The following is an 11,648-nucleotide window of genomic DNA, read 5'->3' on the forward strand; positions in this document are numbered from 1 at the left end:
GTCAAGTTTTAACAAAATGCCGCCTTAAATTATATATATATATATATATATATATATATATATATATATATATATATATATATATATATATATAACTGTAAAAAATAGATATAAAAATATTAATTGTATACAAAATTGTCGCCTTAAGTTGCGTCATGACGAAAATAAAAAGTTAAGGCTTGACATTGTCGTCAAGTCACACCTTATGTTATTTAGAACCTTGCTGGCAGCTTAAAAATATGGTATTTTGTTGATATTTGAAAGCTCAAAAACAATATTATTAGTTATTATATTTATATAATTAGTATATATTAATATAAATAATATATTAACAGATCCTCGATTGAGGGTTCAGGATAGAAACGTCCACCCCGCCTCCGCCCTTGTCCCCGATTTTTTAAATAAATATCCACTATACAATATTGGGGTCCAGGAGACTTTTTGACATCCCTAAACAAAGGTGATACCGAAAGGACCCTTTTTGGGGGTTTGAATCCAAGGATACGGCTGAATTCAGAGACAGGGGCAGAGATGCTATTTTCCCCGTTGGGCCACATTGTCACCCCTATGTTGACTCCTGAAATGAGTAAATGCTAGTGGAGAAACGCAAATCATGTAAAAATATCATTCTCTTCTCCAACAAACCACCAGAGTTTATCGTTGGGTTGGGTTCCGACCCAAGATATGGCTAACCGATGTAAAATCCCTTTCTTTAAAAAAAATAAAAAATAAAAAAAAGGAAATGAAATAATAGGGCATTTGAGTGTGACTAAAAACAACTTGACGACATGATGTAACGTTAACTGAGAATTAGCTAGATGCTATTAGATGAAACAGTGAAACAACAATAACAAGGTTCATGACATCAGATCAGATCTATCTACCAAATATTCAGGGCAAACCAGTAACTTTAAAACAATATTAGGCCAAACAAGAAGGGGCTCATCTCATCTCTCTCCTTTCCACAACAAATCACCAAAACGCATCATTCCTTCCTTCCACAACACAATGTATAGCTCCTCTCCTAATACCAAGAAAGAAAGACAGAAGAATATTACAATATTCAGAACACTCACATAAGAAACCGCCACGTCCCTCCCTCTCGTGTAATAAACTGCAACACTTTGCCTTCCTCGCTCTCTCTCTCTCTCTGTCTGTCTGCCTGCCCTAAACAACCCAAACTCTATTCTCTCTTCTCAATGCATGCATGCCCCTACCTGACATACCATACCAATAACACATTTATAAAATCATAAGTATTATTAAACCACTAAAATATAACCCCCCATTCATACCTTCACATCACCCACCAATTTTCTGACCCCCAAAAAAAAAAGTAAACATCATCTGACTTCTCTTCACTTCAATCACCACCACTATTGCCGCCCATAAAAGTTACCCCCACCACCACCCCGTCTTGATTGACCTGAACCCCTCTCTTTGTACCTCTGACCCGCTGCATTCCCAGACCCATCAGCTGCACCTGCACCAGCACCTCCATCCAGTTTGTTTGATCCGACTGGCTGATACTCATAATGCAGATTTTGCCTTGGCCTTTCCCGGTTTATATTTGCATTATTATTGCTATTATGCTGCCGCCCACCACCACCGCCACGGTTGTTTTGCCCATACTTCCTAAAACCTGGCTGCTGCTGCTGCTCAAATGGAGGGGCTTCATCCTCCATGTTATTATTTGGGGAATGAATGCGTACTCCTCCTCCTCTTGGCTTTCTCTCTCTTCTACCCTCTTCACCACCATGATGATGTTCCTCACCACCACCACCTTGACCTTTATATGCTGCTGCTTGAGCTTGAGGTTTTGGTTGCCAATGAGTAGAACGATTCTCTTTCGCAGAAGTAGGCCTTTCTGTTATTACCTCGGCTTCATCCTGATGATTTTTCACTGCCACTGCCACTGTGCTCCTACTCTGACTCTTGTTATATGCTGCTGCTGCTGGTTTCTTTCCTTTATTACCACCAACTTCATCTTTCACAACACTTGTTGTACTGGTTGTATTGGTTGTTGGTGGTGGATATTCAGGCATAAACCACCCATCAGACGGGTCCCAGTCATGCATCACATTCGTTTCACCTGTTACTTCACTCTTCTGGCTCACACCCACACCCGCACCTTTCTGATTATTATTATTATTTTTCTTTACAGACACTCCCTGTTGCTGGGATTTCATCGGCACCTTATTTTGCTTACTAATATTATCAGATGATACTGGAACTACAGGTTGTGCAACCAATTCTTCTGATGTATCTTCTTCTAATGCACCTTTCATGGGTGAAGATGGTGTTGATGATTGCTGTGCCAGTTCTTTAGCTACTGGCTTCGGAACATATCTTTCCATTTCTGCCCTTCTGCTTTTCAGATTAGTCTGGACCGACGTCTTTGCTGGCACCACCACATCATCCTGAACAACTCTTTGGCTTTGACTTTGACTTTGACTTTGACTGTGCTCATCGCCACGATCTTCTTTGTTGTGGGCCCTAACAGGGGCCCACACAACACCATCATTCCCATGAAACCTATCTGCTGATCTGTTATTGTTATTATTAGCTTGTGGATTCCTAGGCATCCTTCTCGAGTGCTGCTGACCTTTATTATACTGGCTGTTAGATTGCATTGCATCCTTGCTTGAATCTACTACTTCAACATGAGATGTTGGATCTGAAGAAACCTTTGCCACGTCACCTTCTATCAAATCATCAACTTTAGGCTTATTCTTGCTACTCTTGTTATTTCTCTTTCTCTGTTGTGTTGTTGACAATGGGACAGGAACAGTTTTGCTTTCAGGCTTTTCAGCATCAACAACAGCCTCTTGTTCACTGTTCTTACTGTTGCTGACTTGGACAACTGCTTGAGATTGACCTTTTGTGTTCAGATCTGAACTCACTTTGCTAGTATCAGTATCTGGTCCTGTTTTTGGTTTTTGGGATGATCCCTCCACATCCTCCTGCTCAACAACACTAGTAGCAGTAGCAGAAGCTTCAGCAGTCTGCGTTGTACCATCTGCTGCTAGTGTTGTACGCCTATTCAACTCTTCCAATTTTGCAAGGGCCTTTGCTTTCTGTTCCCTTATTCTCTCTTCCTCTTCCTTCTGTAATTGAATTGCACGCTGTTTAGCCAACTCCCTCATCCTAGCTCGCTGATTCAGCATGCATAAATAGATGGTTAGCCACATCCACATCCACATAAAAAATGATGATAAATTGGTGTTCTTCAGCACTGCTTTACCTGTGCTTGACCATCAGCAGGGTCAACCATTGGAGTCAGAGAATCGCCTGTGTTCTTAGTTTCAGAGTTCTCTGCAGAAACATGAACAACATTCTCAGATCCTGGAATTGGAGATTTCTTTCGCCACCCATCATTATCTTGATTAACTGGTCTTCCTTTTCGCGCTCCATGATGCGGTTGCCTGAATATAATATTATACATAAAAGTTAGTTAAAACAAAATTGTTATATAAAATGTATACAATCAAACATTAAAAAAAATCCATATCATAAACCTTGAGACTACTGATGCGCTTGCTGTGGTAGATTTTGAGGTATTATCTTTAGAAAGATTGATGTCACGAGGAGGGGCAAGATCTTCAGTGTTGGAAATGGTACCAAATGTAAGGGTAGAATTGTCCTTGGGATTGGGGTTATTAACTAACCTATTCTTTTGCTCCTCTTTTAAATTACCAGATGCAACATCAGAAGCCCCCCGTACTTTTGCATTCAAACCTTCAATCTTTTGTATCAAGCTTGCATCTTTAGGGTTAGCTGAAACATCCTGAGCCACTTCTGAAACAGGTGTCACAATTTCTGATCTTTTACCCCAACTCTCACTGGATGCTTTAGAATTAGAAGGGTAATTTTGGCTTCCTAACACCCTGGAAGGAGGAGGATTATTCTCAGCAGGTGTGTTTCTTCTAGAAGACATATCTTCATTCCTTCTGGTGTCACTTTTGTGGAATGATGGTCTTGGCTGTGGCTGCTCATTCTTTTCTAAAGCCAATGAGTTTGTTGTAGTCTGATTCTCCCAACTACCCTCGTCCACGTCAGCATTCCTTTCGTTTTCACGTTTCCTAAGAACTTTGTATGGCCCACGAGGCTCTTCATGTGGAGGAACAGAATCCAATTGTTCCGGAACATACATGTTTCCGGGCCCACGCACACCACCTCTAAAATGGGGATCACCAAGCTCCGAAGGGTTTTGAGGTGGACACATGTTGTAAACAGGTGGTCCAGGTGGCATTCCCATAAACGGGTTATCACGGTCATTGGGATTGTGATTATACCCCATTGGTGGACCAAAATACCCTTCGTAAGGCACAGGACCAGGGTAAAACCCAGGCCTAATAGGCATACCAGGGCGTATAAAAGCATCAGGCATCTGGGGTCTATAGAAATCTCCATTTCTTGGATGATGACCTCTTGGACCGGGCCCCGGTGGAGGACCCTGTTGTGAATTTGCTAAAGGAGGTGGCATCTGAGGGCGATAGTAAGGGAAAGGTTCCATTGGGTAGCCGCCATGAGGAACAGGGGGGTATGGTGGACCTCCGGGTGGTGGTGGTCCTCTATACCAAACACCAGGTGCATTCATTGGTGGGCCACGCCATGCATCAAAATGTTGAGGGGGGACATTAGGGTTGAGATATTGGTGTGGTTCCCCTTGCCAGTGTTCTTCAACATGTGGTGGACCTTCTCTTGTCCAAGTTTCAACACTTCCACTCTTGGTATCTGCAGTCAAGAAAATATTAGTATCAAGGAATGTAATACATACACAATCATCTGCAAATTGCCAAAAAAGATTCAATAGATAATAGAAAAATGAAGGCTAAAAAAAAACACAAACCATGCTGAGACATTTCATTTCTCTCTTTGAAAGGTGCAGTTCTGCCAGAGGCTGAGCCAGGACGAACATGAGATTCATGATCTGACACAAACGCAAAAAAACAATCCATAAAATGCAGAAACAATCTTTATTAGATGACTGATGAAATTACTGCTAAAATGGTTTGTAATATAACCAATTAAAATTACCATGTGGTTCGCTACTCTTTGCATCTTTTTCAGAACCCAAAGTTGGAAAGTCCCCAGAACTCAGAGAAAAATCATTACCCTTAGAGGGTATTGACTGCAGAAAAAAGAAGAGTCAAAGACTGATTAAAAGATTCCTTTTTGTTAACAATCAACACAAGAGCATCTCTGTTATGATGAAGAAGAACTTACAAGCTTATCTGAAGTACCATTAGGGCCCCACGCCACGGAATTATCAAATGTGGGTTCAGCAAAACGGGATAAATGTGAGCTACCAGGTCTTGTCTCTGCACTGAGTGGGCGTGAGGTTGTTAGTGTTGACTGGTTTGACGTTAATACCCCTGAAGCAGATGATGGCCTGGAATTTGGACCCCATGTGTTAGCAGAAGGCTCATGGGTTCTTTCACTGCCAGCTGTCGATGGTCGACTGAGGCCCCCGCCAGATGATGGGCGGCCAGTTGGATGACGTGGCGAAACGGTGTTACCATCAGAATTTGGTGATACTGCTGATGCACCCCAAGGATTTGAGGTTGAAGAAGATGGCCGACTTCCCCAACTAAGGCTGCCCCTGTTAGAGAAAATAACAGCAATGTAAGTAACTTGAAGGGTAAAAGTGGCATAGAGAATATTACAACAATTAACAAGAGTATAGAATTATTATAAAGCAGTGCTCACTTGGGAACAATCTCAACATTTGGATCCAGACCATGATTCTCTAACCTTGAAACAGCAAGAAAAAACATTGGTTATTATTATTTGTTACATAGATTCAAAGATAGTTGACTATTCAGCAGTAAAAGCGTACTTTTGGCTAGGTAAATTCAGAGGTTTAGGAACAGCAACTTTCCCCAAAACAGTCATGCCACCTCTTCTTGCAGAGGCCCACCTAAAACAGAAAACAATAGAAGATTAAGTACATTGATTTCATGCTGTTCAGGAATGTAAAAGGCAAAAGAGGAAAACAGGAAGTAAATAACATTACAAAACTAAGATCCCTTGTTTTAATTAAAAGTAAAACAGAAAGAAAGAGATAAATGAAAGAATTATACCTCCGCTCTCCAGCCAACATACTCGATGTCATTGTTCAAATGCAGTCCCAAGGTCATCCAAGAAGTATCTGGAAGACCTACAGATAAAATCAAAATATTACTTTGCTTACTATAAAGAACTATTCAGTATTGACTACTTGACTTGAATTTAGCCATACAACAAGTGATGTTATATGAGATTACAGCATCAACAACACTCCAATACCTAGTCATTTACCAACTAAAGCCCATAAAAAAGAATGATGCTTTAAACAAAATGAGCTCCGCACAACAAGATTTAAAAAATCAAGCATTCAACTTAAACAATATCATCACATTCAAGATAACCAAAAGCATCTCACCTAGTCACGTATCACCTACGCAATTGTTTCACACAATCAAAGAGAAAACAATCACTTTCTATAATACACTCAGCAGTGAGTAAAGTGTACTTCTCACACTATCGACTTCTCAAGAAACCTCCCTACCACTAGTCCTTAAAGTGTATGAGCACATTCATAAATACACAACAACGCTGCTTCCATGTCATTAGTTCCAATAAGTTAATAGTAAAGACTTATATGTCGTTAATTTCAACATATTAATAGTAAACCGTACTTTTTATATACTCTTCAGACTTTTATAACACCCCGTGCTATATTCGTCATATATTGGATCAAAAGGAAAAAAGGGCATCCTACATCGGCACGTAGGGTAGTGTAGCAATATATATATACTTTCACATATGAACTTCGATTCACAAATCGAGGAAATATGTTGCGTTAAAAAACCGAAGAAAAAAAAAACAAAGAGAAAAGCAAAATACTTCCTCGATAAACATTATCAGACCTTCGAGCGCTTCGAAACCCTAAATTTCAACTCCAAATTAACCAGAAGTAGCACACAATAACAAAATTTATAAACAAAACCAGAAAATCGAACATACGTACGGAGAGAAAACGCATACCGTAGATAAATAGATAGGGTAATTCCGATCTACAACTACAACTCCGATCTGCGATCTTGGAAAGCGATAGCAAGGACGATGCGAAGAAGGCGAAAGGCGGTGGTGTTTGTATCGGTTTGGGTGTCCGTGTGCGTGTGTGGTGGAGAGAAGTGTCGCGAAGGGGAATCGAGGGGGTTGGGAACAGTGGATGTGTGGGTGGGTCGAAGTCGAACACCGGAAAAAGGCTAAGCCCAAAAAACAGAGAAAGCTCTCTCGCTTATAACTTAAGTTATAGCCCCCAAACAATTAAATTAACAATTAACAAAGCATCTTAATCTTAAATTAAATAAATAAATAAATAAAAGTCGAACTGAAAATGGATACAGTCAAGCTTCGTTTCACAACTTGCCTTGTCAGCCATTGGATTGTGTAGCCGATGGTTGGAATCACGTAATGTTTTATTCTCCTAGTCTACACCCTATCTTTTAGAATTAATGTTATACATAACAACAAACTATCATCTTCTAATTTATTTGATTCAAAACTATCACGTTCTAATTTATTTGATTCTCATTCCTTTTTTTTTTTTTTTTTGTACAACAGACCATTGAAGTCGCATTTTATCTCCTAACTTTAACATGTGTTTAATTTCTAATTTATTTGATTCTTATTCGTTTTGTGTCCAATAGACCAATGAAGTCACATTTTAGATCAAACTTTAACATGTGTTTAATTTCGTTACAAGTCTCGCCGGTAAAATATTACTACTAATAATCCATTTGACATATTGGGATGGCAATGGGTTCGCATATGAAATATATTTTGATGATATGGATCATATGCACGATCACAAAACTATATACCAAAGAGTTGTGCTCCCATCAAGTATATAATTAGTAAATAATCATTGAGTTTGTGGGTACTGGGTACCTTTGTAACGTCTCAAAAATAGTCAAAATACTAAATAAAAATTTTATTTTTCAACCATCAAAACCTTCAATCATTTGTTCAAAAAACAATTAGAGTGTAAAGTGTTCTCAAACATCAAACTAACATCATAATTAATAATGTGGTAATAAAACTCAAGTGGATGCAATACGATCAAGTTGAGTCATTTCTTTTAGAACCATAAGTACCTGAAACGTTTAAACATGAAACCGTAAGCACACAGTTTAGTGAGTTTCCCAAAATATCACATACCAATACAGGCCCACCCAACATACATTAAGTATCACAAAGACGGTTTAACATCACACACAGCGTAGTGAGAAGACTAACCTACACTCGAAGTTGAATATACTACAACTCGTACAGTCGAAAGGTTGGCGCTACACACCACCTAAAGAACCATATAAGGGCAACCCCTTAGTGTACTAACAAAACTACCAATTAGACCAAAAGTCAACTCAAAAAGGTTACCACATTTTGGCCAACCACTGGTCGCGTCGTGGCTATCCAACACAGTCGTGACTAACTCTGTCACCACGTTATGACAAACATGTGACCATGTCATGGCAGCAAACCAACAAAACAGACGTGATACCCTCATTTACTACGTCATGGCGAGCATTAGGGGTGAGCATAAGCAGGTACCCGGTTAAATTTGATGGAACCGAAACCTTAACCAAAATCGGCGGTTCCTAAGATGTCGGAATCGCAACCGGTTGTATCAGTTCTCAATATTTTAGAACCAGAACCGGAACCACCAATTCCGGTTCCAGTTCCGGGTACCCATTTAAAAAAAACTAAAGGAATTTAGTTACTCTCCATCATCATTCTCCATGAAAATAATCTATACGCAATCTGTCAGTAGAAATTATTCTATAAGTTTAAAATATATATATATATATATATATATAGAGAGAGAGAGAGAGAGAGAGAGAAAAAAACCTTTAATACATTATTTTTCCATGGCATCACTGCACTTGGTGTTAAAGTAACATAAACTATATCACATTTGTTAGTTTTGGAGTAAGTTATCTACATAAATCCGTTCAAAAAATAGTTATTTGCATAAGTGTTTGAGGAATAAAAAAATCAAGGAAAAACAACTTAGAAATATTAGTTAATTTCTTTAAATATGACTTAGTTTATATATATATATATATATATATATATATATATATATATATATTATGGTTGTAAAAATCGACCTAGGTGGCCGATTAATCGGCGCCTAGACGATTGGCAACCTCTAACTGCCTACGAATAAGGGTTAGAGTGTTAAGCTAGGCGGAATTGGTCAATATCGGTCAAAACCGGCCCAACTCGGATCAAATCAGTCCAACTCGGTCCAAAAGTCTTTAAAAGACCCACCAGTATATGGAGTCGGCTTGCCTAAAACATAAATGTGTTTATTTTTGTAAGGAGGATTCCCTTTATATAAAGTATGTTTTCCCTGATAGAATGCTCAAGCTTCAATGTGGGATGCTCAAACTTTTATTCTTTCATATATGTTCTTTGCATCTCGTTCTTCCCCCAATTTTCTTGATGGCTCATCTCCTCCCCTGCTCGACTACTCCTCCCTGATGAGGTATCGGACCCAATCAACAATAAATAATTGCTTAATCTGGAATCAATAATCGTCTTCTGCCACGAGTTCTCGAGTACCGACTCTGTCATTATTTTTTTCCACGAGTTCTCAAGTACCGAACCCAATCAACAATCAATATTTGGGTAATCTGGAAAGGATTAGTGAGGAGGATATTAGGTCGAATCGAGGTTATGTATGCAATACTTGATGAGTTATTTGCTTAATTTTTTACTGTTGTTGTCGATTTCAATGGATGATGACTTAATATTCGATTCGTTCTGATTCTCGATTCATCTTAACTGAATGTTCTTTCTTCCCTTGACAAGTTTTGATATATTATAGATACGTTCAATCTGATTTCATTTTTCATGTTTCTATTATTGATCGAATTAACATTCAAACTCAATAAGATTTCAACAAACCATATTTGATTTCAAGCTCGCCTTCCATTTGTTCTGAGGTGTTTGTATTCGATTATCAAACCTCTACATAACTCGATAATCAAACCTCTTTATATTTAATTATCAAACCTGTACAGTTGTATGATAAAATGGGACACTATAACTGATCTTGGGTAAAAATTTCTAGTCTCATCAGTTCAAATCGGACACTACTTTTCATGCCCGTCATGTGTTCGATAAAATGCTTAAATGAAGTTCTCAAGTGTTGCCCGCAATGATATTGGGAAATTTGACATCTTGTTATGCATTAGGAACAAATTTGACATCATGAGTTTTTGCAACTAAATATGATACCATAGAATCAATTATCAAGAATGAAAAAGAAGTCACTGGATATATGCAACCTTCAACATCAACATCCAAATTGCTAGAAGAAATTGGTAATGAAATTCAAATAAAGGTAATCATTTTGTTGATGATGATGAAGGTGGAATCATGTTTGAAGTTGAGGATAGGGAAAAATTGATGTCTGAGATTTGAAACATGGCTACAAATTTGGCCATGAAAATGGCCTTCAATGTTTGGAGATAGTTATATTTATTAATTTTTATAATAATTTTGTTCAATTATAATGTTATATTTATTAATTTTTTAATAATTTTGTTCATTTATAATGTTATATTTAATTTTATATTATTAGGATTAATGTTATATTTATTAATTTATTAATATTTTTAATAACTAATGGTCCCCAATTAATCATTTGACCCCAGTCCATCGATTAGCCTACGTCGAGCGATTTCTACAACTTTGATATATATATATATATATATATATATATATATATATATATATATATATATATATATATATATATATATATATCCGGTTCCGGTGAGTACCCAACGGGTATCGATTCCGAAAAATTGAGAATCGGAATCGCAACCGTTTAAGACGGTTTCAAAATTTTAGGAACCGGAACCGGTGGTTCCGGAAACGGAAACGGGTACCCATGTTCCGCTGCTCAACCCTAGCGAGCATCATACCACATTGTGGTTTCTATCTGAAGACAACTTAATTGATTAAGCTCTACATATGTAGAGTTATTTGCTCAAACATTCCATAATGTGTATTTGCTTCACAAAGGATCATAAAAATCATTCAAAACTAGGTCAAAAAAGGAAAGAAAAGTGACCTAATTATCATGTATGACTTCAAAACACTCTCAAATTTTTAGATCCGAAAGGTATAACACTCAAGGGACATTCAAGTTTAATAAAGTTGCAAGCTTTATCTGGAGTTCATCCCTAAACTCCAACCAATATCATAAAGAGGACTTAAAATGTCATAAAAGGCAAGATCTAAGAAAATATAACCATAAGGAAAGGAACATTGACACCCACAAAGGGTCCAGGAGATGCACAAAAGTTTGTAATGAAGCTTGATTGTTTCTCTCTAGCTCTATAACTCCTTATTTCTTCCTTCAAAGAAACAAAAACACCAAATGGAGCTCAAATATGGATGAGGGTGGATTAGGGTTTGCTCCAAGGCTCTTGGAGGTAATGGAGGTTGAGGGTGGATGAACCTTAGCCATCACATCCCTTAATATAGGGCCTTAAGCCCGAAAAATTAGGGTTTGAGCCTAGGACATCGCCATGTCGTTGTCAATACACAACCACGTCGTGGCAGCTAAAAAATACGAG

At 38.1% G+C, this 11,648-nt stretch overlaps 1 protein-coding gene across 2 annotated transcripts; it reads right to left on the bottom strand.

Annotated features, from left to right (window-relative positions):
* Positions 1–794: 794 nt before the first annotated feature.
* Positions 795–7,282, bottom strand: MOS1 (modifier of snc1). Of its 2 annotated transcripts, none has more exons than XM_079039934.1 (11): positions 7,033–7,282; positions 6,087–6,154; positions 5,843–5,923; positions 5,713–5,757; positions 5,230–5,605; positions 5,041–5,134; positions 4,853–4,933; positions 3,519–4,737; positions 3,245–3,425; positions 1,296–3,155; positions 795–1,217 (listed from the first exon to the last, which is right to left on the bottom strand). In XM_079039934.1, the coding sequence occupies exons 2-10, from the start codon at positions 6,116–6,118 to the stop codon at positions 1,377–1,379; spliced, it is 3,888 nt and encodes a 1,295-aa protein (XP_078896060.1). In that variant the 5' UTR covers positions 6,119–6,154; positions 7,033–7,282; the 3' UTR covers positions 795–1,217; positions 1,296–1,376. The 2 variants fall into 2 exon arrangements, with proteins under 2 accessions (XP_078896060.1, XP_078896059.1); XM_079039933.1 differs by having other exon boundaries at positions 6,087–6,163.
* Between the last annotated feature and the right edge of the window lie 4,366 nt (positions 7,283–11,648).

This window comes from Lactuca serriola, chromosome 4, assembly GCF_051521515.1.
Source record: "Lactuca serriola cultivar US96UC23 chromosome 4, Lser_US96UC23_V15, whole genome shotgun sequence".
Classification (NCBI taxonomy): domain Eukaryota; kingdom Viridiplantae; phylum Streptophyta; class Magnoliopsida; order Asterales; family Asteraceae; genus Lactuca; species Lactuca serriola.